Source organism: Hakea prostrata, chromosome 7 (assembly GCF_041222555.1).
Source record: "Hakea prostrata isolate BN-2017 chromosome 7, UWA_Hpros_2, whole genome shotgun sequence".
Taxonomy (NCBI): Eukaryota; Viridiplantae; Streptophyta; class Magnoliopsida; order Proteales; family Proteaceae; genus Hakea; species Hakea prostrata.
Window position 1 is genome coordinate 17,453,414 of NC_142606.1, and position 23,067 is coordinate 17,476,480.

Genomic DNA, 23,067 nt, shown 5'->3' on the forward strand with positions numbered 1-23,067 from the left:
AGGAAAAGCAACATTACCATATTAACTCTGCACATATCTCTCAAACGTCAATCTTTGCATTAATTTTAGCATTGAATGCTTTGAATTTCATTAAATGCTCACGGACAGCTAAGAAGCCTCTAATTCGTCTGCCACTTACTCGAGTACCACATCTTACCATTTTGTTTGTCAAAAGGTGTTTTTAGTTGTCGCTCAACTTCATTGATGGTCTGACCTCCTTATTTGGAGAGATTATGTACAGCTGTGAAAACTTCTTGGGCAAGATTGAGGCAAAGCTTGCTGATCAAGCCATGCCCGCCACCCTCCTTTCTGAATCCACTGATCCGACTGTTGAACAACATCTTCACTATCACTGAGGTATGAGGAGAATAAACACACCCACACTCAATACGAAAAGTAAGTCCTCCAAGAACATTAATTCTGGTTCATAACTTTCAGACGAACAACCCAAGAAGACATTCTCTTCATCTTGTGAGGATTTATATTCATTTAGATCTAACTTAATCATTGGAGGTGGCTTCCCGTCCTTAGCAGTGGCCCACTCTCACTTTCTTTATTTCTTTCAGGAACCCAAAGCCAGGCTCATTCTAGGAACGAACCAGGTGGAGCTAAGTCAGATCTTGGAACAACACTATCCTAACATCCCTTTAGGAAAGAACCCACATTTGAACACTAACAAGATAGATCTTCTTTGAATGTATGGTAGAGAGGAGTCAGGATTGTGTAATCCTCTATCCTCGATTGCACACTGTGTACTAAAAAAATTGAATTTGGAGGAACATAGCTATATGAATTGTGTGAGGAGAAAAATGATGCACAAAATTGAGGGCTACAAAGATGATCACCTAATTCCTATGGTCTTTTGGTGACTCACTCACTCGCCCAAGTGTTGGGACTCTTTCACCAATCAAAGGATCTTTAACGTAAAAAATAGCAATTCAATGTTTTCTTTACCTAGTATAGTAATGAATCTTCTTTCGTTTGTGTTGAAGTTTCTTCCAATTTAGGTTTTATACTCTTTCAAACAAGATTTTTGTCCAAGTTCTAGGAAGATTGGTCGCTGGAAGGTTAATTCAGGTGTTGTTAATTCGATCTGACTTCTAAGTTCTAACCATCATGATTAGGACAAAACCCACTTAGTAAGTCCATGCTTTTGTGATGAAAATGATGTCCTCAAACACCAAATTGTAGTTTGGAATAATTTAGTCCCTCAAAATCTATAGGAAATGTAAAGTTGGTTCTTCATGCATGGATAGATAGTTGTTCAAGATCATGAAACAATCGTTTTGAGCAGTTCTTGAATTCTTTCCAATTGTACAGATTAGAGCTTATTCCATACAAAATGATCAACGAGTTGTTGTTGAAAGACCTAATGTCAGTAACATGAAACTTTCAGATCATTAAGAACATCCATACGTGAATATCGGGTTTTCGTTTCTCGGCAAAACACATATCGGTATCCGTTACGACAAAGAAAAGGGTTGCAGCAAAGTAAGCTTTTTTATCCTCCTCTAGCCTGCAAGGCTGCGATCCTCAAACTAAGCTCCAAAATGGCATTGGCTCAACCCATTTCGCTCCCAAAACACAAACCCACCACAATTCTTCACTCCAGCTTCCTTCCTCCTCCACCTTCCTCTCTCAAACCCCTCAACAACTACAGAAATCAGAGCCCAAACCCCAACGCTACCTTCTTCATCGCCATTTCCTGCTCACAACCCAAAATCAAAATAGTACGAAACCCATCACTGGACAGAAATATTGTGAAGCAGAACAAGATCCGTTTTGTCCAGAGACTCAAAACCCTACTGCTCTCCAAACCCAAACACTACTTGCGTTTACGAATCCTATCCAAATGCCGCACTTACCTTTCCCTCCCGAAGCCTCGCTCACTCCTTTCCATGATCAATCGTTATCCTTCCATCTTCGAACTTTTCTCCATTCCCACCCCACCTTCCACTCCTTCTTCCGACTGTACCCAACTTTGCGTCCGCCTCACACCGGCTGCCGCTGCAATCGCCGCCGAAGAATCGGCTATCAAATCCAGAATCGCCATTAAACTCGCCGCCAAGCTCCAGAAGCTGCTCATGCTCGCTACCCATCACCGCCTCCTATTGTCTAAGCTCGTTCACCTCGCTCCTGACTTGGGTCTTCCTCCAAATTTTCGTTCTCGCCTCTGCAACGATTACCCAGATCGGTTTAAGACCGTAGACACCTCCTATGGTCGAGCTCTGGAACTCGTCACTTGGGATCCTGAACTTGCCATCCCGATTCCATCCGGAGAAACTCGGCCGGCTGGATTGATTGTTGACAGACCATTGAAATTCAAGCATTTGAGACTCCGAAAGGGGCTGAATTTGAAGCGTCGTCATCGGGAATTTCTAATCAAGTTTCAGGAATTGCCGGCGATTTCGCCTTACAGTACTCCGGCGAGTGAGTTTCCGCCAGAGTCAATGGAGGCTGAGAAGAGGGCTTGTGCTGTTGTAAGGGAAGTGTTGGGAATGATGGTGGAGAAGAGGACTTTGGTTGATCATTTGACACATCTTAGGAAGGATTTTGGGTTGCCTAATAAGCTCAGGGGGATGTTGGTGAGACATACTGATTTGTTTTATGTGAGTTTGAAGGGGCAGAGGGATTCGGTGTTCTTGGTGGAAGGGTTTGATGAGAAGGGTGGGTTGGTGGAAAAGGATGAGCTTTTGGTTGCCAAGGAGAGGTTGATGGAGTTAGTGAGGGAAGCAAAGAGGATGAGGAGGGAGAGAAAAAAGGCCGATCTTAGTGGTATTGAAGATGAGCAAGAAGAAGAAGAAGAAGAGGAAGAGGAAAAGGGTTTTGAAGACTTGTTTGAGGAAGCATGGGAAGATTATGGTGTGGAAGAAGATGCTGATGCTGAGAGGGATGAACTGTGGCGTGCTGTGACAGATGGAGAATTTTGGAGTGCTGAGCCTGTTTCAGCTGCTGTTGTTAATAGAGGAGAACCTTTGGAGCATTGGTGAAGGCATTAATGCTGAGAAAGAAGAACAGGAGAGTGTATGTCTATAGTAGTGTAACATCTTATTGATAACTGGCCGAATTCTGACTAATTCAAACACATTTTTCATGATTGTTTCATCAACTTCTTTTACCTTTACTCATTTGAAGTTGATCTAAGAATCAAACGAAATGGAATTGTCTGATTATGCTCTTTGAGTTAAACAGATTGTTGGGGTTTTTCTGGAATATAGGCATGAGAGCACCTATATTGGCACAAACACCCGTTGATCTTCACATGGGCTTTACGAAAGGTAGGAGAATCCTTCTGTAGGTTCTTTTCTTCCACTTCTGTTAAATCAAACTTAAAAATTGGATCTTGGCATCCTTGCTACCTTAAAAAAGGTTAACCTGGTAGATCAAATCATGAGATTGCTTTGGGAGAGTTCAAAAAGCATACCAGACTCCGGAATCTGTCACAGATTTTTAGGACTATTCTTTGTCCAAGAAGGCCCCTTCTGCCTTTCTGGTCAAAAGATTGAATATCTGATTCTTGGTGTGTTCCAAGAATGCAAAGATCATGACCGGAAAAATCCTTCAATTCGGGATTTGAAAATTGCTACGGATAAGGTAAGCACACATTACTGGATAGACAGACTCCTTTGTCTCTGCACAATTTTCAAGTTTCAGGCTGATCAGAATTTGCTAAGTGGTAGACACCAGCCAGCCATTCAAGAAAAAATGCTCTTTGCTCTCAAATTTTACAGAGGGCTGTCCAGATCCATGGCCTTCGCATTGATGATCAGAATAAGCACGGCATCTATCAACATGATAATGTTTAAATTGGGCAAGTAAGAAAAGTTCCTACCATAAAAAAAGTAGGAACCACATTTCTGCATAAAAAATTACAAATTTGTTCATAGCTTAAGAGGAAAAAGGAGAACAAGAACATAGACAAGACTAACTGAACGAAAAGAAATATATGATCCTAAATTATACTTTGAAAATTATCTGCTTTATATTCCACCCAGACAAGGAATATTAGAGACATGCATTAAGACCTCTTACTGTAACAACTGTAAGACAGAAAAGTGACTATACCTTCACTGAGATTTTTCGGAGTCCTATTGAGTCTACTGACCTTTTGTGTTGGTTTCTCTCTCTCTCTCTCCCGCTCTCCTTTTTTTTTTTTTTTTTTTTTTTTTTTTTTTTTTTTTTGTGTGTGTGTGTGGGGGGGGTGTTAGGGGAGGGGGAAGATAAAGGGGCAAGTCAGCAGGAGGCGCAAGAAATATTTACAATGGAAAGCCTCCCATCATCTGGTTATACTCCGAAGACGATGCTTTTGCAAGATGGCTCATGGGCAGACGAGTATCATGAACAGCATCATCTTTTCGCTCCTCTTTAGGCCTGAGGAATCTGGTGTCAGTCTCTTTATGCCGCTGCATCCCAAGGTAAGACTGAGCAGGACCAACCGGCCATCCATGATTACTAAGATTGAAGCGGGTAAATGGCAGGTTTCCAGGTGGAGGCATATTCATTGCCATTAGAATTGGGAAGTCAGGGACAACCTGCGGAATAGAAGCCACTGGATTTGCTTCATTCTGCTTGGTATTCATTCCAAAGGATCCATAAGGAATAGCCGGCAAGGGAGGTAGCTTCATTTCAAAATAAGGTAGCTCCAGCTTCATATCACCATGGAAGCTCCCTAGGTAACCAGGTCTCATGAATTCACTAGCAAATTCAGGTTTCCTCTCAAAACAGGGTGCAAGCTCTTGAAGTTGCGGTTCAGTCTTAGGAAAACTGGTGCTTCTTGGTAATGTAAGGGTAGTTTGAGCAATAGGACCAGCATGCGACACGTTTCCACCACTTGAGCTAGCATGACTACTGTTTCTAGCAGTAGGTACTTCATGGTTGTGTTTCCCCTCGTATGTTGTAAGCACAGATTTGAGATCATGTGAGGCTCTTTCAACATGCTTCCTCACAGGACATCCTGCACTAGTGCATTTGTAGTAGCTCCTGAAACAGGCAGAGATTTGAATAAACAAGAACTGCTAGAAAATAAAATTAACAAAATAGACAGGGTGCTTGATTGCGAAGCATGTGAGGAACTGAGTATGTTGCGAGCCCAATTGGGACTAAAATAATAATCATAATAATGCAACTCAGATTTATACCAACTAAATGATGCTCTCTCACTATTGGACTAGCTTTTTTGCTCAATCTTTTATGGAGCAAGAACACTTGCTTACTTGAACCACATCCAGGGGGTGCTGCAATGTGTCACTTTGAGGGGTGACGCAGTACGTCGTTTTGAGGGTGCCCCAACCAAACCTTGCTAACTATCACCACAATTTTTTTCATAGAATAGCATGTCACTTATTCCAAGATAGTAAATTAACACTCTCGTTTTGGACTAGCTTTTTTACTCTCTCGTCCACAGTGCAAGAACACTTGCTCTCTTGTCAGCATTCACTGAGAGAGACTCCCTACCAAAGCCTTGCTCACTTTTTCACAACAACCATGTCATAGTATAGCACATTACTTGTTTCGAAAACATTAATGAAATTAAAATCATGTGAAGTCCAAAATAATAATAATAATAATAATAATAATAATAATAATAATAATAATAATAACAACAACAATAACAATAATAATGATTAAATTGCATGAAGGCAAATACCTAGGGTTCGGATTTCCCTTAACTACTTTTTGCCCATACTTGCGCCAGCGGTATCCATCGTCAAGAATATCTATTTCACTATTTGTCTGAACAACAATCCTAGGTTCCCGGATAGCTCGAGAAGCCAACGTTGTTTCAATCAAACAGCTCTCTTTCTTCCTGCAGTGATGAGTCAACAAATGAGATGACCTAAGCCCAGTGTGAACATCATGGCCAACGAGAAAGCACTAAAAAATAAATTGAGGACACAACTAAAAACACAAACTGGAACTCCAAGGGGGGGGGGGGAAACCTTCTCTTTGACTCTTCATCATCGGCGCCATCACCAACTGACATACTACCTTGAGTGGCTACATCATCATCATCATCATCATCATCATCATCATCAGCAAGTGTGGATGAAAGCTCTGGAGTATCTGCTGATTCCATCCCAGTTAGCTGCTTCCGTGGCACATTTGACAGTTGATCAGAAAGTTCAGTTAAAACAGAAGTGGATGATGTTCTCTCTAAACCATCAGCCCTCCATTCTAAACCAAATTTGTTATCCTTTGATCCTTGAGCAGTAATTTTCCAGTTTGAACCTCCTTCAACTTTAACACAAGGCCCAGGTCCCTCAGCTACCTTTGAAAAATCATTCATTGAACATATTGATCCAACTGCTGATCGACGACTAGGCTGTGGCTTTTGGTGATTATGAGCACCCTTATAAATAATTTCTGTTATTTGACCATCAAGAGAACGCTCTACCTTCTTCTTCACCTGGCAATTTGGATGTGTACATTTGTAGTAGCTCCGGGGGTACTCACTCCCCTTCACCTGTTTCTGCCCATACTTTCTCCAATTATATCCATCTTCTGAAGGCTTTCCCATTGCCATGGAAGGATATGACCCTCTCTGTTCCCCTTCAAGAATTTTCTGTGACCCAGTATCATCTCCATCAAAAGGTTCCTCCTTCAGAGGAACTTGATCACTAGAAACATTGGAAATGCCTTTTTGTATGGCAACACTCTTGCTATTCATAGTCATGCTATTAGAAATTTCCATATCTAGAGAATCAGTATTGGATCTCTTTGCTACAGTTGGTTTCAAAAGATCATTTTGGCATTCTAAGTCCCTGTTTGGTTGCATATGAGCAAGAGTTTGGTGGTTTACATCAGTCACTTCCAGAATCTGAGGTTGATTGGAGGAAGGAGCCACCTGATCAAATAAAACACACAAAGCATATGAACTTGATTAGTTGATATATTTCTTGCAGATACTTGATATTATGTGACTAAAATGAGTGACTTCTGACAGCGAAGATTGAGCAACAAAAGAGGTTCATCTAAATTCTGAGGGAATCATAAGCACATCATTGTTACCTGATTTCCAGAGCCAAGAAGATATGACAAACCACCAGGATTTAGATCAGACATGAACTTGAATGAGGAATCAACCTCATCACACTTTTCCTTATCTATACCAGAAACCAACGGAACAGACATGGGATTTTCATCAGTCAGAGGTAATGAGAAAGTTCCAGTAGTTGGAGATGGCAGTGCCTATAGCCCAATAAATAAGAGATACATTAAATGGTTTTCTTCTTTGAAAAGAAAAAAGGATATTACAGTTCCAGTTACAAAAACAAGATTTCACGAATAAAACTACTAAGATGATTCAAAATGCATTTTCTGAGCAGAAAAGATCCTAACCTTGTTAAGATAAAAATGAAGCAACAAGATCACAAGAAGTATATTACCACTGGCAAGGAAAACTTTTATCACACTATGGAGCTTGTATTTCCAAATTCCAATAAATTAATATAACTGTAGAAGATTGTGACAAAGAACTCAGCCTTATCCCACTGAGAAGGGATCAGCTATATGGATCCTTGCCCTCCAATCAGTCCTATTCAAGATCATACTTGATATGAGGCCCAAGCTTTGCTTGTGTTTCCTCACCATTTCTCAGTCATCTTTGGCCCACCACCCCTGGCTCTTTTAGTTCCTTCAATCTAAATCAAATCCATCGTCCATACTAGAGCATCCAGAGGACTCCATTGAACACGGCCGCCACCTTAAACAAGTTTCCAGTAGCTTATTATGTATATGAGCTACTTCAGAACGAGCTCTAACATGATAATTTCTCAGAGCTCATCATGCATTATGACCCTATTTAAAGATAGTGAAGATCTATCCTTTTGATCACTAAAAAGAAATGCTGAAGACTGAACTTGGAAGGACAGAAAAGCAAGAATAGAAAGCCCAAAAGTCAAAAACATTGATAATAAAACCCTCAGAACAATAAAAATGTAAGGTATGTAACTAAGACCTGGTCTTTTACATTTTTCAGGCTGTATTGTAATGTACCAACAGACAAAGTAATGGTTACACAAGTTCACCCTAAAAAATGTCGTATGAGAAGGAATGGAAGGCCAAGAAAAGAAAGCTCAAAAGCATTAAGGCAAGAGTTGGCTCACCAAATACATTGATAAACATCACAGTGGTAGATGCATTGTATAAAACAACAAAACCAGAAGATCTGAAGAATTTCAACCAACACCTTACAAACCAGAAGAAAGCATTTGCACCTTGACTTTTGAGTTATGACAGACTACCATGTGACTACATTTCCCAAATACCACCTCTTCAACCTGACTCCCACCATCAACAAAGAGTGGGCAGACTAAACCACCTTATTTAGTATATGGGAAAAGAATAAACCATTCCATGGATCAGAGGCAGCAGTGAAACAAAAACATAATTACCAGAATTAATTAAGTGTAAAGCGCATAGGTATAACTCCAACAGGTATAAAAAGATACTGCATAAGTTACTATGAGACCTAATATGGAATATGAACCACTTTAACTGGTTCTTAGAATGTTGGATTCTATTAGGAGTCTAATAAGAGTTTGTATAGGAGTTAAATTAGAGTTTGCATTCATGTAAACTTCTATTCCTTGTAATAGTCTACTTTCCACTTTATTATAAATAAAGGGCTTGAGATCATGGATCAATAAGCCATTCTACTACAATCGTTTCTTTCAACATGGCATCAGAGCCTAAATTCGATTAGGATCTTTTTCTTCTCTTTCCTTTTTTTTCTCTACACTATCTTTTTTCGTTCTTCAGTTACTGCTGCAAATTCGATTGGGTTTTTTTTCTTCTCGTTCTTCACGCACTATCTTTTCTGTTGCAAGAAGACCACAGAAAAAAAATATCGAAGAAGAGAAGAACCATCACTGCTGGTTCTAACCCATCGACCTTCTTTTCTTTCTTCTTTTCTGGCAATTCCGTCCTTTTTTCTCTCTTTGTTCTTTGTTCCCTTGCACTACATAGGTTCGATTAGGGAAGGCCAAGAAAAGAAAAAAAAAAGGGGAAAGAAGAAGAACAAGAACCGATTCACAGACTGCTTCCTACTGTTTCGCTGCTTCTTTTGATTAGAAGAGAAAACGCATCGCACATTGTTGAAGCTCCTAATTTTTTCAAACCCATCGCCTTTTTTTCTGGCAGTTCTTCAAGTTCTGCTGCTCTGAGCTCGATTAGAAATGACCAAGAACAAAAAAAAAAAGGAAAGAAGAGCAGAAGAACTCCGCAAACCCATCTTCTTCTATCTTCTTCTTCTGAGTTTCGATCGATCGCTGCTCCTCTACCATCACCTTTGCCATCAAACCAGGTAAGTCTTCAATTTTTTCAGGTGTGAGCGTGTGAGGAAGAAGATATCGTTGGTTATTTTATTTGGTTGGTTTTTTGGGTTCAACCTCTGGTTCGGTTTTTTAGCTTGGTTTGGTTCAGTTCTTGGCTCATTATCCAAAATAGACAAACCATATTTTTCCTTTTTGTCTCTGGTTCTATTAGCCAAAAACCAGTAGACTAGACCAGATTTTTTCTCTAGTTCTAAAAAAAAAAAAAAAAAAAAAAAAACAAAAAAAGGGAGAAAAATTCTCTAAGTTGTTTGGCTATTGCATTCTGCGACGTTTCTGTTACTTCGAAAGGGTGAAGACTGAAGAATTGCAGATAATTTTATCAACACATGACAACTATTGATGATACTACTGCTCCCACTGGATCCGAATATTTTTCCACTTTTCATTCTCTTTCGGTAAGATTTGATGGCACAAATTACTTGATCTGGTCTCGATCTGCTTACTACGACTATTGCTGGAAGAGGACTAGTTGGATACATTACGGGCACTACTATCAAACCCACTACCGCAGGTGTTTTACAGGATAAATGGATATCAAACGACTCTCTTATTATGTCATTCCTTTTGAATTCCATGCATCCAAATATTGCCCGGGGTTACCTATTACTTGATACTACAGCCCAAATCTGGAAGGCTACTACTGCAACATATGGACAGTTGGGGAATGATGCACAGGTTTATGAGCTACGAAAGAAGCTTCATGAAACTACCCAAAAGGAACTAGCGTGGCCCACTATTATGCTTTGAGTTGCGATCTCTTTGGCAAGAGTTGGATCATTATGGGGATTATCACCCCACTAATCCAGGATGATGTGGCGACATATAAGAAGTACATTGATAAGATTCGAGTATATGACTTCTTGGCAGGTTTGAACGTGGAGTACGATCAGATCAGAGTGCAAGTCTTAAGTCGTTCTCCCTTTCCTACACTAGATTCGTCTTATGCTCTTGTTCAGTGTGAGGAAAGTCGTCAATTAGTCATGCTTCATACTCCTATTATGGAGAAATCAGTTTTACAGTCTGTTCGCACTAAATCTGATCCGGCTAAGGAGATTGTCAAGTGTGAGCACTGTCACAAACCATATCATACCAAGGAAAATTGTTGGAAACTGCATGGAAAGCCTGCTGATTTTGAGCAAAAACGAGCACAAAGACAGGGAAAACCAAAGACTAATCTTTCTGAGACAGTTTCCACCATACCCTCTGCAGACGTTGGTTTTTCACAGGAGGAGTTCGCTACTCTGCGACGTATTCTGCAATCTTCTACTGCCGGTACAGCCTCGACCACTGCTTCCTCTACTACCCCTACCAACTCCTACCTAGCTACTTCAGGATTTGGGGAAGGAGATTGGTCGTGGTAAATGGACTTTATTTGCTCGAGCCGATTGGAGGATTTACTTCTGCTTTAACTACATCTTCTAATCCGGTCCATTCGTTAATATCAGACCTTCATTAGTGGCACCGTAGGCTCGGTCAACCCCCTTTCAAATTTTGTCATTTTCTTTAGATTTGGTTTCCTGATACTTTTATCTTACCATTACAATTTCTTCCTTTCCAAGTTTCCCCATTGGAATTTCCTTTGTTATTATCTTCCCACGTGTAACGCTACACGTGAGGGGGAGATTGAAGATGTCTACAATTCAAAACCTTTCATGTAGACTTCCTTATGTAGAATTTGATCTTTGTTACCTTTGAAAGTTTGTCCCTTACCTTCGCAATCTTCCACTTTGGAGATCTAACATTGCTATAGAGCTATCTTTTTGACTGTGCAGAACTTAATCTCTGTTAACCTTGAAGATTTGCACCTTAACTTGACATCTTCCCTTCGGAGATCTAACCTTGCAAAAGACTTGTCGTTTGACCTTTGCAGAACTTGATCTCTATTACCTTTGGAGATTGTCACTTATCTTGACAAATTTTCCCCTACCTTTGGAGATTGTCCCTTGGCAAACTTTCCCTGTAAAGATCTAACATTGCTACAAATCAAAACTTTCACTTTGGCTGTTTTACCCTAGCTATTGTTACCCCAAAAATATATTTTCCCTCAGATGTGTGCAGAAATTTAGTCTTCTCAACATTTGAAGATTCTGCTTTTTTACTTGGGCGTTCTTCCTGGAGACATAAAGTTGCAGTAAAGATGAGGACAAATCAAATGGAAGTCTATAAGGCAGACGTAATCTATAAGTTTGAAGATCAAATTGCAGATGTTTACCTGGACAGATGTTTTATACTTTTTTGGTCAAGTTGGACATGTGTGATATCCATGCCTCAACTTGAGGGGGAGTGTTGGATTCTATTAGGAGTCTAATAAGAGTTTGTATAGGAGTTAAATTAGAGTTTGCATTCATGTAAACTTCTATTCCTTGTAATAGTCTACTTTCCACTTTATTATAAATAAAGGGCTTGAGATCATGGATCAATAAGCCATTCTACTACAATCGTTTCTTTCAACATAGAACTTTGTAACACCTACCCAATATGGATAACTCATTTAAGAAACAGCAATTGATTCACAGAATCCTTTGGTTAGACTAGTCTCTCTTCACAAATTATTGCAGGGATCCTCCAGAAAGAATTTATAATAAAGCCAGGTGCTGCTTAATCCATGCAAAATGACAAAACAAGCATAACTGTTCCTCCCCTATGATCCTCAGTTAAAACAATAGCATGTATGTTTTACCAAGAATATTATAAGAGGCTTATTGTCTATAGAAGTTAATCCTCATCATCTTTTAAAAAAATTGGCAGATAATGCAGTGAAACAAAGAAATCATAAAATGTGGAAAGTAAAGAAATTACATTTTCGACTTTTTTTTTCTAGAAGCCCATAGTTGCTATGTTGGTGCTATTTTACCAACAATAATCAAAACAGGCTGACCCAAACTCCGAAGAAGAAGATTTTACTCAATTTCTCACAATTGTATGCAGTAATGGACTTGTGAATCTATTCAATAGTCAATAAAACAAGTTTCTTTTTACATTGTACATTTCCTACAATTATTTGGAGTTTGGTATTTTACTGCATAAGTCAGAATAAATTTTATATTTTCTTTAAAAAGGAAGGCAAGAGTACCAAAGCCTAAGATAAAACCTAGTGCACAAACAACAATATAAACAAATACAAGTCTCAGATGAACCATCGCACAAAAAACAAAAATAGACAAGACACAGGAATTCAGAAGTGATCAAATCTTAATCTACAAGCAGAAGAATGGTCAAATTCAAACACAACAGAAGACCATGAGACCATCATCAGGAAAAAGCATTTTTGGTAGTATGATTTGGATCTTTAAATAAATGTCACACAAGAACCACACACTCCTTTCTTTTATGAAGTCACAGAAAGCAAATGGCCCAACATAAAATTTGCACAGAAAATGTCTAAGCAGAAATAGTCATATTATTTTATTCTCTTTTTGCTGATAAATGTGAAAGAAAAATTAAGGCAACCAAGTTATAATAACCATTCAATCTCCCATGATAAATGGAACTTCTCACGAAAATAAAGCATTTATTCGTCAGTTCTTCCACAGAGAGTTGATAGGAGGCACCTTCTCATCTTTTGTCAAGATATTCTGAAAATAATCTCTTAACCGTTTTTGTATATGCTATAGCAGCTTGTTCATGTAATCACTTTTCCAACAGTGAGACACAGAACCAATACACAAATAGATGACTTCAGAAATCACCTTAATAAAGGGGACGGTTGATGCAAGGCTAATTTACAAGTAAACTTAACTAACCCCAACAGAAAGAAATTCAAGCACCAAAGAATTACCAAACCTAGGTCTAGTCTAGGCAGAGTACCATAAAATAGAAGGCAAGGACTGAAACTAGAAAGTACCATATTAAGGGTAAGAGTACTAGACAAACCAACCAGCAGATTAGTGTCAGACTGGGATTGGAGGAGGCCCTGAAAAGACTGAGAAAACCTCCAGAACTCAGCCAATTCTTACTAGTTATTACAGAGAAGAACTTCCCAAGTTGCAGCTAGCAACAATAGGATTCCAATAATCTCAGCCAATAGCAAAGAAGAGCAAGAACAGGGGGCTTAACTGTGCTGCAAAACTGAGTCAAATCAAGGCCCTACTTTTATGAAGGCCTTAGGGAGGTTGATAGAGCCACAAAGTACTGACATAATAGGCCATAGATTGCTGAGACAACTAGGAACAGTGCTACCGCCCAGAAAATAGAGAATGTCAGAAGCAGCAAGAAAACTCCAGTAGGAGTTAGGATTGTTGAATTCTTCAACGGATCTCAGAAGTCAGAACTCAACAGAGATGCAGCAGTTGCAATCTTGCAGACAGCAAATCCAAGGAGAAAGACAGAAAGAAAGAAGATCAGTTAGAGAACAAGAGAGGGGGATGAAACAGAACAGAGTCTTGCTCTTCAACCATCAAACATCCACATCAACAGGCAATAAAAGCTTCGGCCAATGCTTCTTTCCCTCACCCATTTCATTAAATGAAATAAGAATAATCAGTGTGAAAAGAGAAAACAAGATGATACAGGATAACAAAAGACAATCAGACACGATATGTTCCAAAATTCCATGAAAATTCTATTGAAGTGCTTTTGCATCAAAGTAGACCCTTATCACCTACCTTACTGAATGACAACCGTTGTCATCAAAGACAAGCAAATTGCATCCTTTTCCAAATTATCCAGCAGAAAGTAAACAAAGAATCAATGCAGAAGCCAACCTCTTGGACCAAAAACACCTAGCTCCAACTGTCAACAAGATAGGAAAAGGGAAGTAGAAACCGAAAACCGGGAGCACACCAGTAGGTGATACTAAAAAGGGGAAATGGTGGGGGTGAAAGAAAGATGCAGTTACCCATTCAATTTTTATGATTCACGTTTTATGAATTCTTCATAGAGAGTAGGAAAATGATGAGTGTTTTACATAAATAAGCACAGAGATAAAAGAAACATTGCAGGTAAACAAGGCCCTTCAAATTAACCCCTGATCCAAAACAAAACACCTTCTTAAATTATCTGATCAAGAAGGTTTTCAGAGCTCCAACTGAATCTATGATCATTTCCATCAGACGACATTGTTCTGGCCCAGATAGCTATGGAATCCATCTACCAAGAGCCAATTAGTCAACTTTCAACATAACCCAAGCATCTAGCCTCTAAAACAAGCCCAACATAATCCAGACATGATTGTACCCAACTATCCTCCCAATATATTAGAAAAATATAAGATCACCCCTTTTCCAACTCTCCAAATCAGAAGGTTATTGAAGTTTCAGCTGCTCCCCAAAAATCCTTCTACAGGATCAGCCATCAAACCATGACCTACTAAGAATTCCCAATTCTGTCTGGAAAAGGCTAATGCCCATATTACTCTGCAATGAGTCAACAGTGTCCCTTAAAAGCTGTTTCTTTCTTTTAGAGTACCACATCATCTCCCAATGATGCTCATAGTCCGTAGAAGTGAATGCCCAAACAACAACTTACATTGGTGCAACACCACCTCCCAAATGACAAGGTAATTAAGGTTAGCATCCACCATGCCTTCCAAGCAAACTTGCATCACAAGAATTAACATAAAGAGACCAGACGGTTCAAAAGTGTGTTTTCAACTAAAAGTGAGCTGTGAGACTCTACGATGGCTTAGATCGACATCATTCGTCTCTGTTTAACCAAGATTTTAATTGACTTGTCAATAAACCACTAAACAAACACTGGAAAAGTTTGAAGTCGAATGTAGATGGTAGATGGGATACACCTACCCAGGAGTTTAGGCATGCATTTACAGAAAATGAATTGTCACATTGGTTTTCTCTGGCTCCATTAGGAAAGACTCTCCACAACAAAGCTCAAGGTGTCTAGGTATTGCTATTGACCACGGTTGGCTGCACACTCTTCATTGACGCTGATGCAGAAATAGTTATTAGCAAGTCCAGCTGATTATGGGGAGATTTACTGATCGAATGCAAATTGGATAGTGGTATTACATCCTAGACCTATTGTATTCAGACGAATTCGGATAATACCCTATTAGTTTCCGATGGATTAAGTCAGATTCGGATTAATTTTTTATTCATTTATTTATTAATATAGATTCCCCTCAATAGATATGAACACAACTCAAATATGAATTTTTGACTACCTGTTGACATTTTTACCATTTCACTGATGAGGGTTAGGTTTAGAATTGAGAACTTAGCAACTTTCCTTTCTTCTACTCTTTTTAGCCTCCAGATTTTTCTGCATCCTTTTATTGATTTTCTAACCATTTTTACTATTGATTTTTTTTGTTACCAGAAAATCTAGAAAAATAATCACATTATCTTAAGTTAAAAATCTATAAAAATAAGAAGAAATAAATTCAACCAAATAACCTAATCGTTCGGTCAAATAAGGGTAATATCATATTCCCATCCCATTAGTTTTCAAAAGGATCCAAAATCTCTTAAATTAATATGAATGTGGATTTCGAAGTGGATTTTGGTTATCCATATTCACCCCTATCTGGCTACAAGCTTAATCTTTTTGCTATTACTTTTCATTCTCATTTTTTCCTTTTTAAAGATAAGTCATTATTAAAAAAACATTCTGATCAAAAATGAAAAAAAATTGGTAACCCCAAAACTTCACTGATTATAGAATAAAAATTTATGGTTTGGTATAATCATATGCAAATGATCTGAATAACAATTTTTACAGAGAAGGCCCAAAGCCCATTTACAGTTTTAGGGTTTCTCTTCATCCATCTTCCTCCCCAGTCTGAAACTCTTTCCCTTCATAATTCCAGATTCGTGGCCAATGACTTTTTGTTGGTTAATGGGATGAATCACTCGCAACTCGCAAGTGTGTTGAAACCCTCCATATGGTTGCAAGGGATGATTAATTTTCTTAAAACATTAGGGGTTCACTATATGCGATAAAAAAATTTTAATAAATAAAAAAATATATAAAAAAAGAAGAGTTAAAAACCAAAAGCAGTGTTATAAACTGTACAGTGACTACACATGATTATTGATAGAAACCTAATAAGATGTAGAAATAACATAGATGTTAGAGAGCATATTGGCTGAAAAATTGAGGCGTGGGATGTACAAACACAAGACAAGACAGCAAAGTAGAGGAGCCACAAAAAAACAAAATCGTTGATCAAACAAAAGAAAATCTAAAGCTATTACGAGAAAAAGGAGACCATCACTATAAAACCCAAAGTCACAATCCATCAGCAGAAGAGATATAGAAGCTAAAAAACTTTTACTCCTCATAGAAGGGGAGATCCACTCACTTAAGGAGGAAAAAACAACCTGAGTTCCAACACACTGATCCCTCAGAGTGCAACAGAAAGTCGGAACTCATTCAATTACTGTTAATTTTTGGAGGAAGTTCCTTGGTGACAAAACCAAAAAAGTAGAACTCAACTTGATTGATTCTCTGGAGCTTCTTGGATTGCAGAAACAGTAGAGAGGAATGGTAGAGGGTGGAGACAGAAGATTTTGTAAGAAAATATAAACTTACTTCAGTACCCTCAGCTCTCCAGCATATGCTCATTACAGTTGTAAGCGCAAAAATTTTCAAAAGATGATACCAAAAAAAGCCTTATTCTAGGGAAGCCTATTCTGGCTTCAGGCATTGTTATCGTTGTCCCATGCTATTTTTATGCCTAGCTTCACCCAGTAATGCAAGTTTCAAGGAAGTAACTTACTGTTACAGAACCACATGCATATACCCTGTGCCCCTATTCGACACCATAGTTTTTTCACATGAATTTAGAGTTTATACCTAACTTTCATTGGCTCACTCCAACCATTTGTTCATTGACACTTTTGAGATATTTTAGGCTGTCACCTTTTACCAATATTTATTGCTATTCTATATGGGTAGTTAGTAGCTACCACTGTACAGGAGGTTTTTCTTTTTTGTTCTTCTTATACCAAAGGGGCCTTAATGCTAATTGCTTACATGAAATTCATTTACAGAATTATATAACATATTCCAGCTCCTCAATAGAGCAAGAACGAGTAAATTTTCATAGCATGCAACTATATAGAGAACTATGGGGAAAGAAAGTAAGAAAAAAAAAGAAAACATGCATCATAGGCATGAGATCAGGGACAGAACTTTCTCATTTTAGTATGCAAATCTAATTGCTCTAGCCTGCTGTTCTTTTGTTGACAACAATTATCCAGTGAAAGGATGAAAGGACGCATCAATAAGAGAAAAAAATAATTCACATAGCCGAAAAGCAGTTCCAAATTTTATCTGTAATCTTCATATTCAAATGCAATCAATAGTTCACAATGGAGAAAGGAGACTTCACTACGTTTCTCACAGATGGACCGGGGACAATACATCATTACAACACACTCTAAGATTCATAAACAAATGTGGAAAAAGAGCAGTACAATTCATCTTCAAAATAATGTGATTTCTACAGAGAACGGCAAAACCATAAAGAAGACTTGACTGCATTCTCACGGATGGACCGGGACAGTAGATTATTACAACATACTGCAAGATTCACAACAATGTGGAAAAAGAGCAGATACAATCCATCTTCAAAATAATGTGATTTCTACAGAAAACGCCAAAACCATCAATATATTACCAAATCAAAGAATTTCAGAATTTAAAAAGAAGAAAGAAAAAAAAAAGTTCTTTGACAAAAGCATGTACCTGAGTATTTGGAAGCATTACGGGAGAATCAAGCAACGACGTCGGACTAAGACCAGCTGGTATGGTAAGATAAGGCGAAAGAGACCTCGGAGAAGACGAAGGGCTGATGCATCTAAACCGAGCCGTATAAATCCTTGGCGCACTGAAACCACAAGTCGCAGCCCTCCTCTCTGCAATACTTGGCCCATTATTGAGCCGCTTAGACTTCGCATCACCAGAAACCTCAATATTAGCTTTGCTTTCCTGAGCTTTTCCATAATCGACGGGGGCTGTAGAAGCACCAATAGTATCAGACCCACTAAGCATCTGAGAGAAGGAAGTCGAAGGGAATCCTTCAGACAGAAATGCCAGAGGAAATACCTTCTGAGCTTGAACACAGTGTTCTCCAATCAACACCACCACTTTCCATTACAGACAACTACATGAATAACACCCTGAAAATCCGCCATTTAAGTAACTCAACATAATTCTCACCCAAGTTAGGTAACCCAACTGGGCAACCTAGGGTTTGGAAATGAAACGGCCACCTTCTCCCCCATATCACAAATGGCAGAAAACCCAGATGAGACCATAACTGCAACGGTAAAATCAGCTCTCTCTGGGCGGTAAATCGGACTGTGAGCACTACAGATAATAAACTTGAAAAAGAAAAAAGATATAGAGAGAGAAGAAAGAAGAGAACAATCAGTCTTACGTTGTTCGAGAATCCAAACCGGAAGACGAAAAAGAGAACAAAAAGAGAAAGATTACGAACTCATTTCCTCCTTTGACCGTCTTAATGATCACTCTTCCTTTAATTTTTTAACATTTTTGCTCTCTACCTCGATTCTCGATGATTTCGAGTGATTTGAAATGTTGAAAATGTGATTCAAAGAGAGGCATTTATAAAGTAACGTCGCCTGAGTTCTTCTCTTCTTTGCCTTGTCACTATAACCGTGAACTTTAAAACTCCCAGCTTTCAAGCCTGGGAATTCTTGAGGGAAGTTGTACACTTGTACACTTCCATTTGGCAATACTTCCACGTCAGCAAGGTTAGCACTAACCACCTTACAGTTAAGTTTGCTCCTAACTTCCCACCTTCACCAAACCGGAAATTCGAACAGGGAGATTCGGTTATTTTGTTTTTTCTACTTTTGTTGGTGGCGTTTCGGATAGATTAGATTTCGCTGTCATATCCGGTTATTTTGTTTTTTCTACTTTTGTTGGTGGCGTTTCGGATAGATTAGATTTCGCTGTCTCATCCTTACTATATCCAATCTATCTGTTCAGCATGACTCGGATCGAATCGATCGCATCATACGCTATTAATGGCATTTGGCATATGAACAGTATATCGACGAAAAACGTTCTTTTTTGGCTGTAAAAATCGGAAAAATTAACTACTTTAATTGCACACGTATGCGACTCTGATGCCTAAATACAAGATTTATATATTTATTTATTTATTTATTTATTTATTTATTTATTTATTTATTTATTTATTTATTTATTTATTTATTTATTTATTTATTTATATAATTTATATTTTTTTATACGAGATTCATTTGGGCTAGCTTGCACGCACCTGAATTACATGCTCAAGGGAGAGCTTTATCATCCGTAAGGATCGTACAAAATGATATTTGTTGCGTAACTGTAGCGCTTCCTCGATTACATCCTCAGGGGGAGCTCTGTCGTCCGTAACGATCGTACAAAATGATATTTGTTACGTAATTGTAGCGCCGTTGAAAATGATATTCCTTCTTTGGAACTCTCACCTTTCCACATTTGTGTAACAAACGTTTCACGTGGCCCCATACTAAGAATGGAAGTCCGAACTCCACACACGACCAAGAATTGTTTTCTTCGATTTTTTTTTCCCCTCTTATCAAATTACTCAAAAAATCGTCCATAAATTTAGGGGTGTAAACGGATCGGATAGTGATAATACTATATCTGCATCTTATTATATTCAGATGGATTTCGGATAATATCATATCAGTTTAGGGACGGATTCAGTCGAATTTGAATGATAATCTGATAATTATTTTCTTAAGTAAATTCTTCTAAATGGACATGAATACAAATTGAATACAAGTTTTTCGACTACCTGTTAACTTTACCATTTTATTTGTGAGGCTAATATTGACCGTCAACATTGTGATCTTCTATTCAGATGGGAATCTGAACCACCAAGATTGCATGCTAAGGTAGTTGAGATCTTCAATTGGAAGTATATCTATTTGGGGGTGATGGAAATCTACAATCATTATTTATAACACTCCCCTTGGATGTCCATTAATAGATAATGTACCTCGTTAAAACCTTACTAAAAAAACCCTGTGGGAAAGAATCTTAGTGAAGGAAAAAGAATATACATATCTAAGTAATACGTTTTGGTAGTTGCCTCGTTAAAAACCTTACTAGGAAAACCTAGTGGGATAAAACCTTGGTGAAGGAAAAAGAAAGCAGCACATATTTTACTCTCCCTAATGATAACATCATAAAGCATCTTTGAATACCCACATTCCAATATCATATACCAGCTTCTCAAAATTTGAAGTAAGCAATGTCTAAGTAAATAAATCTACCAAATTATATGGACATCGATTTCACCATTTTGTTGAAGATTATAAGTGAATAAAATTTTTTGTGAAATATGTTTCATTCTATCTCCTTTGATGTATCTTCCCTTTAATTGAACTATGCATGCAGCATTATCTTCATATAATATTATTGAAATCATTTTCTTTTCTAATGGAAGATTGTAGTTTCTTGAATGTGTTGAGTCATTGATCTTAACCAAACACATTCTCGGCTTGCTTCATGAATCGTTATTATCTCTGCATGATTTGAATAAGTGACAGCCATAATTTGTTTTGGTGAACGTCATGAAATAGCTAACATTTACTTGTGAATAAATAGCCTATTTGAGATCTAGTTTTATATAGATCAGATAAGTGAAATCCCTCAAATTTACACCCCTTTAACCCCTGATTTCAAGACCGCGAACTTGGGCCTCGAGTTGGCGACAACTGTGAGCCATTCAAGTCAAGCTCAAAAGTTCGGAAGTAGATCCAATGTTTGTGGATGGACCTTGTGATGACTCGACAACTCTCCTAGAGTTTAAGAGAAAAAAGAAGATTAATCACAATGGTGTTAAATGGGCAATTTTGGCATTTCCGTAGATCGGCGATGGAGAGTCCGATTGACAAGATTAAGGTATCCAAGTTAAGATTGTCGAAAAACCTTTCCATCAAACCAAAAATTGCCGAAATTGAAGTCCATTTGAGGGGTCAACATGGACTAGTTGGGTGGGACCGACCGACTGCCCCAACCCCCCATCCCTTTTTCTGCTTCAGGACAGAATCGGAATTTTAGGTTTTAAAATCCTATTTTAGGTTCTAACTCACCCGCAAAATACATTTTTTTAATGCTAGAATGAGGCTAAGGCTCGAGGAAGAGGAGAAACCAAGGAGAAGAATAGATCCCACCCAATCAAAGATGCTCTGCGACTCGAATCGTTGTGGGAATGATAAGAAAGATGAAAATTCTTAAACCCTTATTTATAAACATAGTTTGTAGGAATTTATCTTCTCTTCTTTTGATGGATCTTAGAAGGGAAGCATATTAGGTTTATTGTTCATTCTTGAATTCTCTTGTTGAGGTTGCTCTTTATAATGAAAGTTGATGGTGTGAATCCTTGCAAAGATTTTACACTTTGACTCTCTGAGACGTCCAGAGGCAATTTATGAGAGCCAATTTGGGCCTTTTTTATCTAAGATTGAATTTGATCAAATTGAAAGTACCCTTAGGATACTTTTACTGCTAATTAGATTTTTCCAAAGCTTTGTTTTGATTCAACTTCGAATTAGTGGTGAAATAAAAACCATTTACTAGTGAGGTAGAGAACCACCTTTTTAAACCTAGTTTTTAGATAGTGTTTTGGTGGGAAGATTTGGGAAACCTTTTGAACCCATGTAATTTCTAATTTATATTAATGAATCCTCTTGCATAAATAGGTTCAGTTATCTTTTAGTCACCATCTTGTGGGAGTGAGTTTTGAACTTTGGAGAAAAGAATCCAAGTGAAAGGTGAGGAATGACTAACCATCTGTGCATAATTAATTGTTGCTTTTTTAATTTTCATTGATAATATAAATTGTTGTAAATCTCTATCTACCATCGCTAAAAGAAGATGAAGCTATTTGTTTTGATATTACACTTTACCTTTGAATCTTATATTATTGTTATGAAAGTGGTAGGGCAATGTATGAGAAGAAAGAATGAAAGATGATGAATGTTATTATTCTCCTTACCTTATATTTTCTACTACGGTTGTGGGTTCGCCCATTACCTTAGTGACCTTATATGGTGGCATTAAACTCAAATGCATGATTGGTAAGTGTCTAGAAGTGCTGGGCTAGGAATCGCTATGAGTACTACTATCCTTCCGGTAGGAGTATTGAAATCGGTTAACTCGTGATGCCAATAGTTGGGTCCTGTAAGCATCAAGTAAGCCCACTGCCATCATGAGATGATAAGGTCGTATATAATAAATAAGGGTTCATGGGAGCTCAAGACCGGTAACCAACTCGTGAGAAGAAATGGAGAGTATTCTGTTCATTATATGTGGATGACCAAAGGGTTAAGGGTCAACGTAACTCAAGTTGGTTGGTGACATAGGATACGATGACTCTAGGTGAGAAAAGATACTGAACCGAGTTTGTTGGTGCCATAGGGGAAGTATTCAGACCATATGTAGTACGAGACTGTAGGACCTTGCATTGGGCTTAGAGTAATCCTTGACACACGTCAGATCTCATGCTAAATGATGATGTGAAAGAGTGGTGACTTATACCCCAGCAACCACGGAGAACCCAATAGACGTCTCTTGTTGAGGGAGAGTGAATGAAACCCGCCCTAAGGAGACTAGTGTATGACTTAATCCGTGTCTACTATAGAGACTACATGATAGAGTTGGGAACATCATATCATCATCATGCATCTGTTTATTTATATTATAAATTACATGGTTATCTTATGAATTATGATGTGAAAATTGGATGAATGTATGACATGCAGTGGTGAAGCCACATTGAGGC

General features: G+C 38.2%; 2 protein-coding genes across 2 annotated transcripts; one reads left to right on the top strand and one right to left on the bottom strand.

Annotated features, from left to right (window-relative positions):
- The first annotated feature begins 1,544 nt into the window (after window positions 1–1,544).
- Window positions 1,545–3,938, top strand: EMB1692 (Ubiquitin carboxyl-terminal hydrolase family protein). The gene has a single exon (XM_089162873.1). It carries the CDS (start codon window positions 1,551–1,553, stop codon window positions 2,988–2,990), a length of 1,440 nt encoding a protein of 479 aa, XP_089018999.1. The 5' UTR covers window positions 1,545–1,550; the 3' UTR covers window positions 2,991–3,938.
- Window positions 3,939–4,214: 276 nt separating this feature from the next.
- LOC149010189 (putative WRKY transcription factor 20) lies at window positions 4,215–18,889 on the bottom strand. The gene is given in 7 exon segments (XM_089162345.1): window positions 4,215–4,980; window positions 5,648–5,806; window positions 5,940–6,844; window positions 7,009–7,188; window positions 17,985–18,332; window positions 18,334–18,622; window positions 18,739–18,889. Coding segments are annotated over 6 exon segments (2,376 nt in total). The 5' UTR covers window positions 18,394–18,622; window positions 18,739–18,889; the 3' UTR covers window positions 4,215–4,256.
- Window positions 18,890–23,067: the final 4,178 nt, after the last annotated feature.